General features: G+C 36.8%; 1 protein-coding gene across 5 annotated transcripts in view; it reads right to left on the bottom strand.

The window, feature by feature from the left end:
* Nucleotides 1-996: 996 nt before the first annotated feature.
* The window catches only part of LOC124116416 (protein lin-28 homolog), a 53,803-nt gene continuing 31,478 nt past the window's right edge, over nt 997-23,321 (bottom strand). For all 5 annotated transcript variants that reach the window (XM_046477742.2, XM_046477745.2, XM_046477744.2 and 2 more), the window contains exons 3-4: nt 11,530-11,702; nt 997-7,654 (exon numbers count right to left, since the gene is read on the bottom strand). In XM_046477742.2, coding sequence (XP_046333698.1) covers nt 7,393-7,654; nt 11,530-11,702 — 435 coding nt within the window. In that variant the 3' untranslated portion in view covers nt 997-7,392. The remainder of the gene's footprint in view (nt 7,655-11,529; nt 11,703-23,321) is intronic.

Here is a 23,321-nt window from a genome sequence, read left to right as displayed (position 1 = left end):
TTCTGACAATCTGGGTAATGCAGAAGGCTGCAGTGTTGGGGAGTCTTCACATTCTCCGAAAAGTTCTGGGTGGGTTTGGCTAGACAGCGCTTCCTTGGAGAAGTCCCATTCGCTGTCTGGGCTGAGTGAAGAGGGGGTAAGGGCCCAGAGCTGATAATGAGCCTAGCCAGCCTGACTGTGCCAGGATCACCCAAACCCTCTTTGATGCATTTTTAATCGATAAATAATAATAATAATAATAATAATATATGGAACTTATTTCAGCAGGCATCAGACACAGGAAACCTGCTTTCATCAGGTGCGGGTCATAATATCATTTAGAATGTAAGAAACCTGCTTTGTGACTGGTCCTGAGCAGCGACCAGAAAGCCTTCTGCTTCACTTTCAGGCCAGCCGACCTCATCCAAACGAGGGATGCTGATCTTTTTCAACACACTGCACATTAACTCGATGCAGTTCAGATAGCCTCTCCTTTAAAGAGTCTTGGCCGATTTGATATGACACAACGTTTGGTTGACACTCATTTCTACCGTCCAGCAGTACAGAACCATCAACATAATCAACACTGACATTGAGATAATGTCCCACATCCTTGGCTCGTTATAGAGAACTGTGGAATGCCTTGTTTTCATCATGTCTTGACATGCTTCACAAGAGGATCGTCAGACAAATAAATGTGTGCAAAAGTGCACAATACGACTCTGTCACGAAAAGCCTCAACGCTTATCAAACCACGCATTTATAATTGGTGAATATAAGCGATTGAGGGAAGAGCGAGGGTGGTGGGATCTATTGTCTGACAAAAGCGGCGTTAAATCCAACTCGCTCACTATTGTCTGACATGATTCTTCGTCTGAGTGTGTCAATAAACTTAATTTCTTGTTTTGTCCATAAAACATAGAAAAACATTCACTCATTCTGAAATACTATTAAAACACACAGGTCACATTGCTGGAAGCGCAAGTCAACTGACAAAAAAGACAAAAGCAAGCAAGATTTGATGAATGTATCGTCTTTATCTCGTCTTTGAGACTTAACAATGGAAATTACATCGTGGAATAAATTGTACAATGGCTAAAAGTTGTATATGCGACACAAACGGCTACTCTGTACATTGAGGACTGACCAGGGCTGGAAAACAGGAAGTGACATCATAACCAAAATATCCCCACTGTCGATTATAGATTGCTTTCACATTTAACGCACGAATTTCCCCCATAGCTTTTAAAGCTTTAATCATATCGTTTAACACTTAATAATAAACTCTGTTTTTCAGCTGTGGTCATTTTACAGTCATATTGCATTAAATATACATCGAGACGTTGCGTCATGCTCAGATGGGAGCGCGCGAGGTACTTTGGTTTAATATAATTCAAACAATGGCATGGGCAAAAGGAAAAAATCACCACATAGCTTTGGAATTCGTACACAATGAATTAACATGGGGTGAGAAAATATGGTATTCGCGCGACACGAAAGGAGCGCCCCCATCCGGCAAAGAGCAAATGTATCATGCATGAGTGATCCCTGAGTTGTAATTCGTCCTGACCAGGACCCAGGCAGGGACCGTGGAGATGACTCGGACTTCTTCTTTCGAGATATATTGTGACAATCGGAAAGTCTCGGGCATGTCCGTAAACTATCGATGAGTTCCGAAAATGATCGAACGTTTCCGACTATTTCAACGAGAGAAGAAGGGGTCATTTGATGTGTATGTATTATGATAATTGAGTTATCTCCCCTTACTTATTTCAATCTGAACCTTTTTCACAGTATTTTATCGTCTCATTCAATAATTATAGGTAAATTAGCAAAGAGGATCTCAATCAATCCGTTAAAATTTGTTGATCATTCAAAAATCGTTTTTTACGGGAAGTCAGCAGATTTAGAAAAGGGGAGATAACTCCTATATTATGACTCAACTTGTCCATCCTTTAATGTCAGCAAATGATTGGCAACTCCTTTTAGCCTTACGTTTCTAAATAACAACCTTAGTATCAAAACTCCCGAAATGTATCATTAAATGCTTAAATGACATTACAATGATAACAATTCTGACTCCTTTACCATGCAGTGTTTCACATGATCCGATGTACACATATTAACAACTTTGTTGCCATGACGACCCGGTAACTTTTAGTTGAGGCTGACTGATTTTAAACCCTTTTTAAGGTTTTCAGGAAAGTTGAACTTCCTGGTGAGTGAATGAAAGGTTGAACAGTTGATGGGTTTCATAATGACGATGAAAACGATGATGATTATGATAAGGATGAAGATGATGATGATGATGGGCGGTTGGAACTCTGTTGTAAACAGTGATATGCGGTACCAATACGTGACTCTGTACACAACAATATAGTTTTTCATTCATCCCAAATATTACCTCAACGTGACATTTCACAACACATTCCCATATTACAGAAGATATTATTATAGCAGAAAAGGTAATATTCATCAAATTATACTTAGGCAAGAATAACATTGACGTAATGTCCTTTAATTGGTTATCATAAATCTTGTAAACATATATTAACGTATACAGAGTCACGAGTCTGGTTTCCCGGTGATACACAATACAAATTCATAACAATAAACATACTAGCTTATTTCAATATCAGATTGGTTCACCTGAGAGCCCCGGATGTGGCTTAAAGCGGAAATACTTACACTAGGAACGTGCTACACATTTATGACGGAAGACACTGCGCGCGGTAATGTAGTGCGTCTTTGGCAAAGTGATCAAGTAAAGAATTGTAAAACAATTGGGACAAAGATTTGATTATTTCAATGTCGATTTCAAAAGTAAGCAATAAATACAATTATTCTAGTCTAAAGTGTGGTTTATGCAAACTGTGAAAAAGAACATTCTTAATATCATGGAGTAAAACTATTTTAGAAATATATAAAAACTCATGAGAACACTCGTAGTTTATCACCACTAATTATTGATTGGAGATTGTAGAAAAAATACATTTAAATAAACATATGGAAAAATATCTGCACAGATACCTGGGGAGATTGGTGTCTCACAACTGATTTCTACAACTAGGTAATTAAATATATGTGGCAATTAACATCAGACTATCCACCTGAATTCAGTGCCATTAACAAGTCCGAACGGCAGTGCACGAGTTGACTATATACATGACTTACGTTCTCTATAATACATGTCCCTCTCAGAACCACACGTTTGAACACCTCACCCATCCAATAAATATCCCTGCAATATGTGTTATACCAAAGGTACGTATACCACGAAAGGAAATCATGGCGGCAGTGGTGGTATCCTTATACTGGAGATAATCGATATTGTCCTAATTGGTATTTATGCTTAACCGTTCCATTTTTTATCTTCATTATCAAAGCACTTCATACATAAAAATCGCTCTTATATTACATAGTTATGTTATTCTTAAGTACGTGGCCAAACGTGTACGACTTTCTAGACATACGCTCAGTAAAGAATTTCAACGTTTTACAATTGTTATTTCCAAAATGTGCAAGAAATGAAGGCCTGGTGGTTTTCGTACATAACAAGTCTAACAAAGCCCGATGGGTGATTTGTATTGTTTCTTCGATACCAATACTGACCTTAAAACTGACTATAAAGTACACATTATAAGTAATGCGAATGTACCAATACATTTAATTTACACATTTAACCTTGGGGACATCAATCATGCCCTTCCTGGCTGATATTTCTATTACAGAGTATAATGTCCACAATACCAGAACGTAGCAATGATTGAGAGTGATAACATTGAACACTGAAGAAAACGTTTCCATTGGTTTTAGTATAGTGTTTGGTATAATGACACAATGTGATGTCGCTGCTGTGTTACTGCCATAGGCGAATACACTTCTCAGCCATACTGATACGGTTAATAACTTTGAATTTCAACTATCGTTGTTTTCGCCCAAAATAGAAAAATAAACTTTGATCTGAGGCAATAAAAAGAAATACTTGTGTTTCAGGTAACATGTCCTTAACATAAACGTGTTGGTCTCTCGGTACTTGTTTTATATGTACATACATTTATTTTATTTTTTGTTTGACGACTAGTAGCAGATGTGGAACAGGTTTTAGGATCCCAAGTTAGATAACGGGTTACGGGAAACGCAAGTATTTTTATTTTAGCCTAAACAACAATTGCTAATAGTGGTGTACAACACCGTGCGGGCTATAACAGTGGAAATTGTAAATCTTTAAATAGTTACCCAAATCAGAGATCTTTGGATCATTAGCATTCACGAGCTGAACCACGTGTCTCAGCGCATGCGTACATCGCCAAGTAACATGTTTCCGCCAATATGACGGCTAACAACACCGGTTCTAAGTCCGGTTTCCTTCACAACACGAATGTGATTAATGATACCGAGGAATGGACTAGCTAACACATATGCACTCTTCAAAGAAAGGCAAGCTAATGAAAAAAAGTAAACACCGCACATGTCAAATATTAGAGTCTGACCTTTGACCTTGCTTACGAATAAGCTACATTACACTAAGCATAATGGCAAGGGCATTTTATCGCAATGCGCACAACATATGCAATGACAATATCTGTCACCCACACAAGAATATACAAGATAATTGTACTGTAAAAGAACAAAGATTTATGGGAGTTTCCTGGGTTAGACAACCACACCGCTCAAGGTCAATTCTCGCACTGTCCTCTACGTTCGCCAATACCCAACTGATAGTCAATACGCTCGCACAGGAGCTATGCCTATATTGTATTTTTATAGAATACCATTGCCAAAACATGCATAGGAGAGTGTTTGCTAATGAAAATGTTGGTTGGTATATGTGAATAAATTATCCGATCAAAGAAAGGGACGATATACTATGTTCTCCATAACTTCTTTTCTGTCACGAACGAGAACTGAAATCCTGGCTCAGATGAAGTGTATGTAGAGAATGTCTGAATAACGTAAGATGTATCAACATATCCCACTCATGTGTGATAATACAGTTGACATCGTGTTAGTAAGGCTAAAGAATTATTCTCAAGATTGCCATAATGTCTCCATGTGATGTTCTGAATTTATGCTATATGAATACATGGAGCATTTCATAAGTTCCCAAACAGTCGGTTGAACTGACGTCGCCTCAACCTACAGCCACTGCTCAGCAAACAATGTTTTAGTTCATGTGGTATTCCGAACTATCACTGTTATCCGCCAACCAATGTACTTTGGAAACTTTTGACATACTCCCATTAATGCACATGGTATTTCTCCAGTTAATATTTTGATCCCAACCATTTGTATAGTGGTCCAAACACAATGGTAAAAATGATGCTTGGATGAAATATTTTGTAGTTTATAATGTTTAAAACATTGTACTCCTGTTACCGTTTTCATTCGAGAAATACGAAATATTGAAACAACCATTTTGCAACAAATTTCTCTCAGTTGTTGTTCAAGGACTTAAGGACAGATTAAGATATAAGTTAAATGTATAAAAATAGGATTACAATTCACCGGCCTCGGCTGTAAAGTTTGATATGATTGCGCATGCCCGGCGTGTTTACTGGGCATGCCTCCTAAACCATAAAATTGTGGGTTCACATCCCACGTCTGTGCTGCCAGTAACTCTTCGATTGTGTTTAGAAAATATCGATGTCGTTCGTTTCTCATAAATATGACAGTGTGAAATTCTACTCTGGTTATCGACTCCCTTTCTTCACCATTGGCATACGTAGCTGTGGATCCGGCCAGCGTGTCATCTTCCATTCTTTCACATACGCCGCCATTTTGTAAATTCTCACCAAATCAGGCCTCGCTTGCACAAAGCGGTCCAAGTTCTAAGACTAATGTATGTCCATGTTAGAGTATTCGGATTACATTAGTCTCAGCTCAAGGATCCCTTATCGGGCCTAGATCCCTATTGATTTGCGTTATTTTGATTATCAGTGGTATATGGACCTACACGTATTATTCTCGACGGCGCATGAGAAACAAAGGGCGACAACTCACAAGTACCAGAATGACTAGGAGACAAATCTTTGAAAAATCAACGACTCCACCAAAGATGACGTCACGCAATACAAAATCATCAACAAAATAAAATTTAACATGTCCCAACATAAATGTTGTACAATTTACATCTAGAAAAAAACGTACCTCCGCAAAAATAATATATAGTAAAGACGCTGTCTCACGTTTGATATTGAGTACCATTTTGATAATCAGGTTCCTGCATATCTAGGTACTCATTCATAGAATGAGGATGAACAGTCCTGGGGAAACAATTAACATGATTTTGAAATATTGCACAATCATTCCACAAAGTGTACCGAATAAACGTAGAAAAACGAAATGTTTAAAACAGAAATGAAGCATGAATCTAGATATTGAAGTCAAATCTATATCGCACGACGCCTAGAGACAGTCATGGTGCCACGACTACCATGTATTCATAATGGAATACTGATTCAGCGAGCGTTCAAGTGAGACAGCATCTTTAGATACCTGAATCTGGGCAGTGAGGTAGATAGATGATGGAGTAAATCTGTGCACACCCACCCGCTCACCGACCTCCTTTCCCTTCTCCTCCCCTCTTTTAACCCCTCTTCCCTCCATCCCCCACTTGGTCCAGCGAGCCATACTCTCTTGTGCTCAGGTTTTGACAACCCCCCTAGCGAGTGGCTGTTTGAGGTAGCTGATACGTCACTGAATGCCTTGGGCATGACGTCACAGGTGACATCACTGTTCACTGGTCGGATACCCGAGTCCTACGCCGATGTGTCCACAGTAAGCTTGGAGGTGAACTCTGCACAACTCTCTGTCCACTTACGACGACTTCGTGCTGGCGACGTGACGGCATCACGTCGCCATGACGTCGTCACGTTCACTACTGTTTCCGTGACAGCATATACAGCTTCATATGTTGCTAGGGGTATCTTTACTTTCCACAATAAACTTGTATATTTCTTTGGCTTGATAATATCCATGTGTTAGGGAGCAAGGTGTACTTGTCCCATGACATATCTAATGTACTACTGGCTTCAACACATCTCACATCTAACGACGAACATCAGGAGAATGTAACTGACACGAGACTCACACTCGAGCTCGCTCGGGTATCCACAACTTAAATATGGACGCCAATCTATGAGAGGTGACAAGGGCTTGTCAGTCTGGCCATATCCTGCAACATAGCACCACAACAATCACGTGGAATCACGTCAGCACGTGGCCTCTACTGAGATCAGCATAACGTGGTTTGGAGCAAATATGGCGGCATATATGTCATACACTGACAGTCAAATCGTTCGTATTTCACTACAGCGTAACAAGTTTGTTTCTAGTAACAAACAGGGGCGACAATTCAAAACCCGCCCTTGTCCTCTTCTGATCAACGTTGCCTAGCGACGCCGTATGACGTCATACTGGACCGATCTGGGGCATTCCCATGGACGGGTCGCCACTGTCGTAGCCATTCCCGTTGCTGTTTCCATTGCGTCCCTTCCTGCCTAAGGTGGTAGGTGAGGTAAAGACGTGGGACTGTTGTTGTTGTTGCTGCTGTTGGTGTGGACAGTCGGCCACGAGGTGGTCTTCAGAACGGCAGTTATAGCAGCGTTTCGTCAGGGGGCCACATGGGCATTTAGCAGCAATATGGTTGCTTATTTCGCCACAGTTGTAGCATCTAAAACAGAAAGCATTAACAATTAAAACTAAATAAATCAACACATTCTCATATCAGCATATTCCTCTGACATGCCCACCAATCAATATCCGCAAGCATTCCCACGTGACCCTTTCTTATTGAAAGCATGAACATGGTCCTGTGCAAGTAGTGTTTTTTATTCCTGAATCTTTGACATAAACACCTTCGGTCTGCAGACTGCATAAATGGTAAAAGGTTGTTGATGTAGTCACCCAAAGCAACACTGACAAACAAGGCCAAATTACGAATACTGACATCTTGATTTGACAAGATTAAAACATCACAGGACGCAACACTGTGAAGTCTGGGTTTTCAGATTGATGTGACAGTGCTATCATAGGACCAAGTCCCATCAACTTCAATGTGACAAAAGTAAGAACAAACTTACTTTACCACCCTAAAGGGATAATCAATCTTCGACATTTACACAAAACGGTTTCTCTAAATGACAGTCCACACTGTACAAGAAAGGGTATTATCTACAAAGGGCTCTTTTTCTTATACATACCAACTAACACTAAAATTCATAAGTGAATAATATCTGGCCATTTCTATGCGCTGACCGTCTTTCCCAAAGAGTCAAGAATATAATATCAGAATACCGCGTGACGTTCAAATCGATACATCTTGAAGGTCGATGAACGAAATGGTAATGGTACTAATGACTAGCGTATTAACTATGATATTAATCATTTCAAGCATTAATGGCTTGTGCCTTGATGACATGTGTGACTATTGAAATCAATCACATGTGTAATACGATATCTTTCCGCTGTTTCTTCCAACGTTATGTTAAAATAGCCTTGGCATTTACTCGAATGGAACCGTTTGTCAAGTGTACATTCAATCATCATTTTCCGGTACACCACAGTATCTAGATAACACTGGTCTGAGATGACATTAGCGGACCTTGCATCATGCATAGACCTTCATTTTTAGTACAAACCATTGTTGTGCGTAGATTATTTTGTGTATTACATTATGATACATATTATGTGCGCGTGTGCGTACGCGCGCGAATGTGTGTATCGTTAATTATCAAAGCATATTCATCAAAATCTTCCGGGTATATTAGAATCAGAAATCAGGCGCGGGTCACTAATTACACTTAATAGCATACATACAAATCAGATGCTTTCTGTATTACGCAATCATAAGAAATTGCATAAAACCGTTTTTACATCTTCCGTAGCTATAAATAGACACTTGCTTGTATTAGCATAAATCGATAGCAGCAGTGGCGAAGCCAGAGCCGAACCAGCCAAACAGAAACTGTGGTTCAACACTCAAACCTCAGACAATTTGCGTCTTATCTCAAGGGTTTTATATATTCGTAGCTTGTCAACATATGATTTTGACAGTATTTCAACAACACTTTTCTAATAGACAAAGGTAACCTTTAGCTTAACATCTATGCTATTTACCAACATACAACAGGTAGAAACACCATAAGTATTCTACACAAGACAGGAATATCTATAGTCATAACAAAAACGTATAGTCTTCTTATAACTGATACCCCTGATGAGAAGAATGTCATTAGAACGATTTCAAATCGGCAGCCTTTTGACGTCAGCTCATTAAGCTTTTACTTTTACGACTTTTAGTAGGGACCATGACACAAATGATGCCAAACTGTTGCAATTGATTGAACAGATCCCATTATCAGTATCGATCAGAGACATTTATGGTGAAGATGACCATCTGTACTTTCCGTATCTATTTATCTGTTAGTATATAGATGAAGGGTGGGGGGTAGATTATATTAACCTTGCTATGTGTTAGCTCCGTCACCTGTTGGGCAGTACTATTGTGTTCATTGTGGTAAGTTCTCATGTACCAACTAGCTCTTATTGGTTGTTACTCCATTATACCATCCCAAAAGCAAAATATTGTACGTTTGAGTGGAAAAAGTGAATACAACAAAAAGAAAGGTAAGCAAAAGTAGGCTCATTTAAATTGCAACTACCAATTTAAAACTTACGTTGAGCTATTTATCAATTATTTAACGCCGCAACATTTATTTCCAGATTCGTTCATACAATTATCGTCAAACCCATCTTTCAGGAACAAGTCATTACTGAACACACCGTGCAACATTGACCGCTGGACTGGGCTTGACCCATACCATAACAACACAAGCTAGTCAATATCGTCTCCCGGTGACCTACATTCACTGGCCAGTGGGTGGAGCTTAGCCAGCGGTCAGCAGCTCTTTGTGTGGGATGAGATACACCGACATCTTGCAGCAGCTAGAGGTCACGTTTTCAAGGTGAAGGTGAAAGGTCGCGGGTGCTGCCGCTGTAGATGTTAGTCTATATCGATCTTCCTGCAAGTTTCTTGTAAAAAGGATATGGTGGTTGTTCAGAGATGATACTCTGTTTTCAGGAAGTGTGTACGCTATGACAATTAAACTAAATTAGTCGAACTTTTCTAACGAGTTTTTCTGGACAACATGCATTGAAAAGATGTTGACATCATAATGTTCTTGGGATTTGAGCAATTATTTCGCGTATATTGGTTTTCACGATTAGAATATTTCGATTATATTATATCCAAAATTGATGCAAGCCTTAAATGCATACATATCACATCGTACATCAATAGATATCTGGGGTAACACTTACTGTACCAGGTTCAGGGGATTTGCATGTTGTGTTTATGTGCATTGCAGCATGACAATCAATAAAATCATATTCTCCTTATTTCAAAGCACGAGACTGAAGAAAACATGCCTTGCTGACAAACGTGTACTGCGAACATTACCCAAATGTACTATGTATACGGGCGGTGCCTCATAATCATATTATGGACGTCGATACACGATGGTATGCCATCTTGAATATACATAGATATGAGGTGACTTATTCCCTCTTGAAGAACATATTGACATTTATATTCTCCAAACAATACTATTAGATGCCCCGCATCTTTCCGCTGACTGTTTGACAGAGAGAGTAATAGTGAGTCTTAAATTACTCATAGGGGCAGTTACAAATGATAGTGTCATAGGTGGTCTGAAGTTTTATTTATTCGTGTTATAAATACAAATAAGACATACCGGAAAATCATGATATGATTATATTTTATAGAATACGTTTTCGTGTAATTCCACTAATTTGTATTAGTGATATCACACTCATTTGCACTTTTCTCGTCAAAAAGAAGAATTAGGAAATTATCATTTACGTTCACCATAGGCACAAGGAATTGTAACAATACATATTTGTCATTAACTACATCTTTTTTATTAGAAACCTTTCTTTTTTTAACATCTGTAATAATCACAATTCTGACCAAGTAACATATAATTACAGCAGAACACAAATGGATCGTGAATAACATGTCTAAAATTGACTACTATTAATTTTCAGAATATATCGGAAATCAACATCTTCTTGGGTTCAGCTTGTACGTGTTCATACGTATCACAAATATATTTTTTATATGTTTCCACGCTTCAAAAGTGTTATAGTGTCACACGTAAAACATTACAAATATAATAACACACGTCAATGTATAATGGTTCGCGTGTGGGATGTTGAAATCACGAAATATTTATAAGAATATAAGACCTTTAAAGAGAATTCACAATTTAACCAAATTAAAGAATTTATGACAGTCCGTATTCTGGTACTTGCGTTAGACATATATTTGGCTATCAAAGACCGAATGACATCAATAATGATGTCATTTAACATACAGAAAAAAATATTAAATTGCAAGTTTAGCTGGACGAAAAGGTATAAATTTTGAGATTCGAGATATTGATGTCGTTCCATTTTTCGTTGCTTGTTTTATTCAATATTGTCGACATATATCTAAACTTTCCAATAATTATTTTCCATTATTACCTGATTTTCCTGAATTTCCTTCTTGATTGTGGTCTTCTGTCACTACCCCGACACTCCGTACCCCCGGGGCCGCACACAAGGGTAGCTTCCATCCCCTTGTCTGAGGGTTTGCTGTCGAACTCGACGACCTCACCTTCCCCCAGGCTCCGAAATCCACACTTCTTAATGACCGACTGTAAACAAGTACATACCAAAATTATTATACGATCCTTTCACTGAAAGCAAGAATACATTTCAAATGGTATGTCTCGGGTAAAATTAATGCAATTTCTTGGAGATTTTATTTACGAAGTTGCGTCGCGTCTCTTTTTACCCTTTAGACATATTTATGTTGTGGTATGCAGGTAGATATTTATTCTATTTCTCGAATAGAACGTTGAATATTAGAAAACAATAGTTTTAATTTGGACAGTTTAATGAGCCTATCATTAATGAACTGCTGTAGCTATAGAACATAAGGAAGATGTACATAGAGACCACATGTGTACATCGTAGGTGTGCGTTCTGAGCATTCAGAATTTTCGGAAATTATTTTACGTCCAGTTCTGGAATAGCCTTGTTTCATTGTAAGGAATATATATGGCACGGTTTTCAATAAATTAGTAAATCAGTTTGATGAAATGGGAAACGAGTATTTTGAAATTATTAACATAGCAGCATTTGAAGAAGAAATATGATTCGGCGAACGTTAAAACATAATTTGTTATTATCGCATAAGATAAGATAAGATAAGATACATATGCACAGTAAATACAAAACATACAGATATGTCCCAGAGAAAAAGGAGGTACGTTTTAATTACGTAATTTAAAAACAAATGTAATATATTATAATTGTTCGGAAACAATTGGAGAATTTAGCAATATTTTTGGACTGTCATAGGAACTTTATTTATAATTGTAGATATGATAACATATTTGCGGAATTGTTTCCTGGTAACTATTGGTAAGAACTATAAGGAATTGTTCCTTTTGTGCACCAAATACTTGATCATGATTGAAGATTGTTTGGAAATTGCGATTCTCTCTTGATAACATTTGACACAGGACATTGCATAGTGTTGCTCATCCCCGAAGACATAACATGTGGTCTTCTGAATAGTTCTTTTGTATATCTGCCAGTTTAATTTTTTTAAATTTATGGTTTATGGTGAGCATGGAGCTTTGGGTTTTTTCGTGAGTAAGATAATTATCAATATTTATTGATGACCCGACCAATCTGTATGTTCTTAAGTTGCTGTTGGATATATGAGGAAATACTAATGAATTCTTGATAAATGTCTTGACATTTGGAATGAAGATTATTTACAATGGAGTTATTACAATTATTGTTATTTACCATTTCCATGATACAACCTCAGGTTATGCTTGACTTTGTGCTGTTACTAAAACGTTTATTCATTTCATAATTTTTATTTACAATTGTTGGCATTGTTCTAATCATACAAGCTCATTGTTTGTGAATAATATACAATTTATATAATTAAATATACTGTGATTACAAAAGAAATCAAATGCGAATGCTGAATGAATATAAAGTATGGCTTCAAACTTGCTCGTGTATCATAGCTCTTTCTTATTTAATATTATTACACACATTCGCATATTCATAAAGCTGCATAAAAATGTTTGCTAAAAATAATTCGTATTTTGAAAGTAAACGAAAAAAGTATTATCATGTCATCAAGGCTTATACCAAACTATTTATTCATATTTCTTATTCCAAATCTTCACATTTCCAATACATTTTTATGATATAGTCGGCGTAGTATAAATTTCACAAGTAGAAATAGTACAATAGACTCTGCTTTTAGCAGAGACTTTTTATGAAAATGCAAATGGTTTTGTAGCTATATTCAAATACGTCAAAAACGAATCTACAAATATTCAGTCGTTTTTCATGGGGTTTTTTTTGGAGTCTTAACTTGAACAATTGTAAATGACTAATATTAAATCATGTTGAAATGGATGGTTCCTTTTTTATTTATTTAATTATTTGCACTTCATATATGAGCTTCTTATTCTACTTGGTTCGTAGTTTGTATCTTTTTACGGACACATCCGTTATTAGAAATGCTTCAATCATAAGAATTAAGTTTTAATCTTTATCAAAATTGAAAACCCACAGATGACCCTCAGCAAATGCAAATTATCTCAGCTACATATGTTCAATGTTATATGCAAATAATGCTTGTAATGAACAGATAAATTTATATTTCCTGATTTCTTGAAAGTAGAATTTAGCTTTAAATGGTCCCCTTGGCAACACTCGTCCGCACTGCTGAGGCCCAGTAGCCGAACTATTTATAACTGCTTAGTGTCGTCGCCTCCAACCTGAAGATAAGTCTTCATTTGGTAGTCACGAACACCCAAATAAATATTATCATAAGCCGGCTTAGAGGCATATACGGGTAGCAAAATTGGACGGAGGTTCGCAGATGGAATGGTTGAATAAAACCGATGTCAAAGAGAGTCTATACATTTGATTGACTGAGCTGTTCTGGGCAAGACATTTTCCAGACAGTCGCGTAGGGATATCACTTCTCCTGGCGTATTCGATCTCTGATATCTGGAGGTGTTTTCGACTCGTCAATAACAAAAGACCGATAGGTAGATATTCATCGATTCGGATATTTAGAGCACATTGTGTGATCAAGATATGACTGTGTGTATCTCGATGACATACATGTCGTGTTAACCATATTTTATTTATCAAATATATTTTCTTTTCATATTGTGTTTAAAGTAATGCGTTATACCAAGAAAAGAAATATTTATTTTCTATGATAACTCAATGACATAAAAATTACATTTCCAAAACTACTGCTTGAAACGAAAACATGTTGAATTATATAACGATTAAATTAGGAATTTAGGAAAACGAACCTCAACCAAGGTAAAGATATTATATAATAATATATGATGACTGAATACAATACACACGCTGCTTCGGTGGTCGAAGGAATAACAGATTATAATGATTATTGGCTGAAGAAAGTGTGTTGCATGTTCCCTGTATGGACACATTAAGCCAGAGCTGTTTATTGTGTAACATAAGAAATTATCTTCACTACAACAATAAATATACACAACTAACTAGCCGTTAAACAATTAAAATCCCGAATGGATTCAGCATGTATAGTATTTTCATTTACACAGGGTGAAATAAAACTATCAGGTGAATGTGTATCTGTCCGAAAATACGTTCTTATGGTCACGTTAGCTCATAGAAACGGATGAGCTGTAAGAACTGTGGTGACAGAATTATGTGGAGGAATGTGAAATATTCGTCATATTATAATCACAAACATACAAGTTCATGGTGAGATTCATAAGCTGCAGTTTTAGTATATGAGGAGTAGCTTGGTGAAATGAAAAATACCTTTTCTTGAAGACACAAAATGAGCTACATGTAGCTTGAGTATGATTTAAAGTGATATGTTTGCTTTTTTCAATAATGTTATTATTATCTGATTTAATATCTATAAATATATCTAGGAATCACATGATGTACTTATGAGGACATTCCTGATATGATGGCGAACGGTTTCTGCTATCAAATATAACGTTATCCTGGCGCAGCCAAAAGTATACGTATATATCATAGGTTTAACATAGCCATATCTTATCAACGCAAATTGTAATGAAAATTGTCTCGTGTTTTCAGAGTGTCTGTAAGAAATTTTACATTCGTTTACACGACGCCCCCTAACGGGCACGTCTAAGGGGAGAGAAATCGTGCAATCTCGAATAATATATGCACGTCAAATGACCACCCCGTTGCTATTAGAAACCTAGCCTTGATAGTCATTTCGTTAATGGGTTAGAGCAACTGATGGGATGTTCGACCCATTTGTTAACATTGCTTCTCAAACGATTAATATATATACATTTATACATTTATAATATTTATAATATATATACATTTATATACCTGGAATGTTTGTCACACGTATTGATGTACTAATAAATACATGACATATGTTCTTGATATACTATAATCATATTCATTACAGATGATCAATAATGTTGAATCTAAAAATTAAAGAGCATCAACTTAGTATAATTGGATACATTGTTCAAATAGAGTTGCATATTTAGCGTTCCATCCTTATATGTAAATCGTACCAGCTTGCATAGAATGTTCAACCTACGCAAAAAGAAATATTGAATCTCTCAAAAGCAATTTGAGGCTATTCACTTTGACCAAATATGGGTGATAACTACTGAGTAGTTGATAAAATGGTGCGCTAGATACACTATAGTTTCGTCTTTGAATAAAGGCCAGTATTACCCACTGACCTAGTTACCTGACCACGCTACAGTAAGTAGCTTGACCAATCTCCTGTAATGTGATTGGTTGATGAACATGTTCTGGTTCACTCCACAGCGGCGACCAAATACAACAGTGTAAGGAGCAATTTGTCATTAGTGTATAGACTATATATCTCCTTTTGTCAATCACAGCCGTCAGGCAAAATGGCATTTGTTCCATAATCAATAGACATTTTGTTAATCCTATGCAATGTTGAATACTGAGGATGGTTTTAAGTTGTCATTTACATCTTATCGCATTAGCTTTGACTTTGAATGGTTATATTTTCTATGAGATAATGATGAACACAATGAAGTTCGAAGATGACCATCGATTGTTATCAAACCAGGTAATCAATTCCATAATGCTTGCAGAGGTATTTCTATTTTCCATTTACAATTACAATACATTACAAATTCAAAAAGAACCTTTATGATATAGTAACACTAATGTACATACTCATAATCATTTGAAAATGCGTGATTTGAGATTCCCACCAAACATAAGTCATGTTCTGGTATTGGCATAAATGGTTAAAGAAAATTGAATATTGTATTTACGTACTGTGAGTTAAGGTATCAAGATTTCTGTTGGAAAACAGCAGTATTTTTATAAGTGAGGGAATATAATAATAATAACTGCTGGCGTCATATAGCTCCGCGTTTCAAATATAAATATACTGATGCATACTTCAAGCGCCAATTTCAAACACGCCTTGCCAAACAATGTCATTTTCAAACATTCTACCTTTGACGTCACAGAGGCGAATCTAATCTATAATCTCAAGTCTGCCCATCTGGTTATAGTGTGATATTTGGCCCTGGTGTATGTTTAATGTTACATATGCTATTATCTGATCATAATGTGAATAGGATCATACACTAATGTACCGTGTTCGGAACAATATTATGACAAAAATATATCTCAGGAATATCAGTGAAATATTATTATCTAACATTAATTCCGTTTAGATCCTCCAAATGTTGAGTCTAATACAGACCATACAAAGGCGAAATTTTGGTAGAAGACTTCTTTGAGAGGCATTTAGAAGTTTGACTACAAGTTCAGGAAAAAGTGATAAACAACAGAGTCAGTCCTAATTGTAATAAAGACGTTGTTCATCCATATATCTTATCCTTTCATCAGGTAGGAGTCATGTTGACATCTTTAGTAACTAAGGAGAACATCAAGGTACAAAGTTTGGGAACACATTGTATCATCCTTACATGATGCAAGCCCTGCCTTTGAAATGCACCTTGTTATTTCACCTACTGCCCCTAATATGGATCATTATGTAGCAACATATACTATTCAGCATTATATCCTTTTTTAGTGATATGTGTCCAAAACAACCAAAGCTGGTAGACTATATCTAGTTAACCAGATTAAACATCTTTTTTAATAGACAGACTGGTATTAGGTTTCACGATTCCAGACATTCATACACTATTCACGAGACACATCACATTACATTTGTCTTGGCATTTACGATAATGAGTACTTTCTCTTTTGATTTTGTTACACGTGCTTTGTGTGAACGCAATAGATCATAACTTTACTTTATAGATGCAGAAAGTACAGGTATGAATAGTCAAATTTGAATATAATCATTTGTCAGCAATAATGTAAATGCAATCAGATACATATTGTCATTTTGTTCAAATCATAAATAGTACAATACTAAATGAATAAGGATATTTTCATTATTGACAAGTGTGAATACGCATTTAAGGCCTATGTCATTATTAAAACTAAACATAGTTTTTTTTATAACACAAGAATGAACAGTTAATAAATCAACGACAGGTTTTTGGTTTTAACTATATATAAAACCCAAAGATTAACTCAAGCTTATAAATGTCGAAACTGTAAATAGAAAGCAGAATTGATTTGATCGACTTACACGTTTTGTGGTCCTAACATCCGCATCGTTACGCTGTGTGTACTTGATTTTTTCTACACGAATTCAGGTATTTAAACGACCTGAACTGTACAAAGACTTGACCGATGAAACACCGGTCTCGACCCCTGCTGTCACATGACCCGGGGTCATAGAGGGGTCACGACAACAAAACAAGAACGGGTCATGAAATCTGGTTTTGAAAATAATTCAAAACACTTTCTTTTTGCGTTCCAGACAAGTAACATACTCCTCATGAAAATATACAGTTCGTTCCGTTATGCTAGACGTAAATATAAAAAGTAAATGCCAGAGAATAATCAGTTTCCTTTACCTGACAAACAGTTTTCAATGCGCGTAAAAGGCAGCAAAATAGTGCTGACATTTATATGAATGGGCCACTGAAATTCAGCGATGACAGTAGGTGTTCCCGAAACATTCGAGCAACAAATACTTCCAAAGACGACGTTATTGAAATATTTTAAGTAAAGACAAACGTCTCCCAAAATCTGTTTCGTGTATGTCAAAATTCAAGTTGTATGTTGTATATCTGTCTGATAGTTTATATTTGCTCAAATTACAACGTCACACCGGCCACTAATTACTAATCAAAAGCTACAATGAAGTTTGGCAACATACCGAAGAAGTATAGTGCCTTTTAATATCATAATCAAATTACATATATTTGTTGAGATGGTACTGTCATGATATTCGCAAACCCTATTTGAGCATAACTTGAAACTTAGTATAACGATGCTTCAGCATTGGTATAACTTGAAACTTGGAATAGCAATATTCTAGCATTAATTAAATACACTTCATTTAATATCAATATAGCATTAGCATTTGTTAGAGATGAGACATAGTCACGTTATTGTCAGATATACATATATAAGTGATATACTAAAATTGAATTCCTAGCTCCAGTTACACAACTGTTAAGTTGAAGGCAGTATAGCATGGTATTTTTATAACTTGTATCCAACTACTGTGTATTTGTGGAGGGAATTTGTATAAGTTTCAGACACTTCTAACATATGTTATATCAAGTAGATCTTTACCAAGTAAACGCTCATCATTTCAAACAGTAATAGTAAGAAAATATCTACTTGATTAAACGTATTTGCCAATATGTCCTTAAAATCGTACCCAAAGTATTTACGGTCCATATTGACCATTGTGTAAAAAGTCAACATCATTCAACTGACACTTATCCTGGTTAGTTCGGAATATACCTATCCATTTAACACCACAAGGCAATTATATCCTGGATAGAGACTGCAATCAGTTTTAATTTACTTGTTTTTTGGAAGGCCAATATCCTTCTTGTTTGTGGAAGTGTCCTTTCAACATTGTTAACAAGTGATGCAGTTATCAAATCTCTAGTTTAAGGAGTCCATTGTACTTCCAAATTTAGGAAACAACGATCTTTCTAGTTTGAGGAGGTGTGTTCTTTTTTTTGCAAGAATGCCTTCATAAGGTAGACAATCATAAACCTGGCCAGCGGAGATGGAACTCAGGTTTAACCGCTGCAATAATGAGGTTATTATGCTTCTCCTAGGGGACATATACCTTTCCGGAATAAGGAGACGATTGCTCTTTGACAGGACATACAACCTCCTTATTTGAGATACAACTTCCCTTATTGTTTTGGAATGCAACTATCCTTCCAATTTTGGGAGATATCTATTCTTCTTGTTTGGAGAGATAACTATCCTTCTTATTTTATAGATATAACAATCCATCTACATTGGATATCCATTCATCTGATTTCTGGGGGACAACTTTCCTTCCTGCTTGAGGAGATAAGTGACAGCTATATATTTGGGAAACCTATATCCTTCATATTCTGGGGAGACAACTATCCTTGTTTTGGTACATAAATATCCTTGTTCTTGTTGGTGGCAGCTATCCCTCCTACGTAAAAGGCAATTATCAGCTTTACTGGGGAGTGGGGGTGGAGGTGGGGGTGTGGGGTGTTGTCCACCACATTGGGGGGGGGGGGGGGGGGGGGTTGACATCCACATTCCATATTTCCTCTATCAGACATTTCACTCTATGCGTAATCACCTTTTATTCTTCATTACAACTGCTGCCAGTCGTCTGTTTTACCTTACCTTAACTGTTGTGACACAACACTCCTTATTGTAAATTAACCTTGTCCTCACTTTGTGACACAGCTGTCCATATGTTTCTAATCATATTTTAGTTGTGGAGTATATCTATTTTGTAGGTATGACTGCCTTTGAGATTGTGTGACACTGTTATATACCTTTGAGCGCGGCAGGGGCAATGCTACTTTTCCTCTCGTTCTCTTCTGTGGAGAGAGACACTATCTATTTCCTTTTTTATCTCGGTTTGTTTCGTAAAAATACTTATAAGGTAACTGTATTCATATTTATTCAGATTTCATTTCACTGGTGCTCTAATCGTGTTTATCAAGCTTATTTTGTTAGAATAGTGTTCTTTAATTTCTGAAATAATTAGTCCTGCATGTTTGGGAGACATGCCTTCGAGTCCTTCGAGATTCATCGACATCTCCCCGTCATATTTGGTGAAATAGCTGCCTTCCTTTTGAGGGAGAACTGACAGTGAATCGCATACTTAATACTACTTCTCCAACATCTGATATATCCTTATATGGACACATGAAAGAAAATGGCGCGCTTAAATACTGTCTTATAACGGAAACGAAACGAAAAACGTATTGAAAACAAAGACAAGGATAACGAAAATAGAAGTGTCAACAGAACGGCTCTATGTGTTTAGGTGACGTGTACATTGCCTAAGATTATTCTATCGTTCTGTCTGACAGCTTTTCCGATTGAGTCATCATTTCACTGACACCCACACAAAGATGTGGAGAAGATTTGCTGTAGAGAATATGCATTCTTCGTGTTTTCTTCATGGCATTCGTCATCATCATCATCATCATCATACTTTGTCATAGCTGGACAAATGGAACTTGTAAAATGTATACTGCTTGAACATATATAATATGATTACGTTGAGCAGATGCTCAAGCAACAACAAAAAGTTCTGGGGAAAATTGCAAAGTCTTTAACATGGTTTATTAGTAAACATCATACATTGTACATACACTATGATCTTCAAAACTCAACCTATTCCAACATTTGACATTGTTTTACACATTTGCTTTTCATACTTTTCATTTTAACCGTGTCTTCGGTTAATAAGGTCTCCATAGGAAGCAGAAGGGTTAAATTCAGAAAAATATAAATGTCATTGCGTTTCTTGGATACATTTGCAACTGGACGCTGGGTATCCCCGAAAACATTCATTAATGTCTCCTTTGCACCTATTCTAGACCACAACTGGAACAAGAGCCCCCATGTCGCTGAAGCAAAGATTTCTCATGTAGTTTATTTGAACCATTTTAGGCATTTATGTATTCCAAGGAGTGGAAGAGTGATTGACGCGACCTCTGACCCGGGAAACAGCGCCACCTCGCCACCCCTCCTCCCTTTATCTCCTAGAGCGAGGGATAACATGACGCCGACTAACAAGAGCAGGGATCCCTCACCCTTTGAAAGTCTGGGAGACCCTCTCTGCCCAACAAAACACCCTGTGCCTACCAAGCGACCAAGGTCATGCACCAACTGTTAGTAAAAGACCTAGCCTGGTGTAGACTGTTTGTTAGGCTCCAAATCATTATTTTTATCCTTCACCTTCCTTTACGTCAAAGTATTAAAACGACATCCATAAGCCATTTATCAAGTCTACATTTCTTGGTTACAGTCTCCATTCATTCGTTCAATTCTTGCCTGACGGTTTATGAACAATTAATCACTAACAAACAGCATTTATCAATTCTACATGCGTTCAACGATGAGTTGATAAAGGATCTTAAGTACATACAACCCATACAATGGTTTTGATCTGCAAATGCCCAATAATTGACAACTTATATAGATCCCTCATCCGTTGTGTTGACAATAACGAGCGAAATGCACGTACTAGTTACAAAGCTTACTCTATGAACAAGTACCATGGAGGGTGTTTCTTATTACAAAAGAGAAGAATAAAAACGTCTTTTGCAAATGAACACAGAACACACCGATAACACATTATGACAGGACACTCTGGTCCAGTTAGCCAAACCAAAAGCATTGTTTCAAGGTTGTTTCAAAATGGCATCTTTATGAAATAATTGAATTCATACATTCATACACGTACATGTATTGCTCTAATAGGCTTTTACAAGTATTTGAACAAATCAAAGAGTTTATTCAGTATATCCTCTATCTAGAGAGCAGTTAGTTAAACTCCAAGGCATTTTAACTATTTTCAAACATGGTGTATCATGTTGACATGGCTGTTGAAAGAAAGAGATTACAGGTCAATCACATCATTTCATTAAAACTTGGAAACAACTGACTAATAACATTATTTATAATATCTTAAACAAAACATACCCCGTTTTAATACACACATTGTGTACTTCAACATAGTGAACAATTGTCTTATAATTTGATTTAAATATTAGATAAGTATATGGTCATGCAAATCTTTGAAGAATCAAATTTGCAAAAGCCTCATTTCATGCCACTGGAAAATACTTGCGAAAGGTTAAAAGAAAGTGGTACCTGTACAGAGCGTTCTGACATACAATCTTTAATGGTAATCAATTATTACACTGACAACAATCGAAGAAGCAATATTCCAACATCCTATGCTGTTAACATCTAAAGACAAGGTGACCATCACGACACTAGAATAACATGTATCAAAGAACACACTGTAAGGATGGGACAGGAGGTTGAGAAGATATGTCCATTTTGATCAATCACTGTTGAAACACCGGGAACTGCGACCCGCTGCTGGCCGACCTTCACCTTGGTCAATATCTGTCTCTCTTCAGGAACTAGTAACTAGAGATCCAGTCCCCTCCACTCCCTTGCTGGTTCGTTGTATCAGGAACCAAAGAACAAATATCGGCCAAATGTAGCTATGATAAATAATTATTAACGTTACCGCTATTGATATCGCACCTGTACCTATCGTGTTTCGTAGATCTAATTAGAAGCATGCGAATGGGATATGTCTTGGTCTAACCAACTGTCATGCAAAAATAATGTGTAGCTTCTGTGTGGTGTATATATGTTGTATACTCCATGACCTTGCGTAGTTTGGGGGTAATCAGATCTGATGATGGCATAATTCATTTTTGATTACACAACTGGTTATGATATACGAAAATGGATTCTTTTTAACCTGAAGGAAATATATCAGTAAATTGTAGCAGCAGTAGGAGTCATTAAGAACATAATCTTCGATCACCGGCAGCCACTAAACGTCAAACGGAATACTGAATTTGCAGCAACACCATTGACCTAATTTTCAGCATCCACAATGTTGGAGAAACAGCGGCAGTCATTGTACTAGTAAATCATTGTGGCAGCACATTTATTATGTATTACATTTTCTCACAGATTTTCTCCGTGTGACATCAAACATGAAACTCATAAAGCTGTCATTAGTGTGCGCCAAATTCGATCTTAAACAGGATTAACAACTACCTAGAGGTGCAACTGTGTTTCTATGACGTTGGTCTCAG

The sequence above is a fragment of the Haliotis rufescens genome, unplaced genomic scaffold (assembly GCF_023055435.1).
Source record: "Haliotis rufescens isolate VD_foot unplaced genomic scaffold, xgHalRufe1.0.p SCAF_5, whole genome shotgun sequence".
Taxonomy (NCBI): Eukaryota; Metazoa; Mollusca; class Gastropoda; order Lepetellida; family Haliotidae; genus Haliotis; species Haliotis rufescens.
This window is presented reverse-complemented; position numbering and strand designations above follow the sequence as displayed.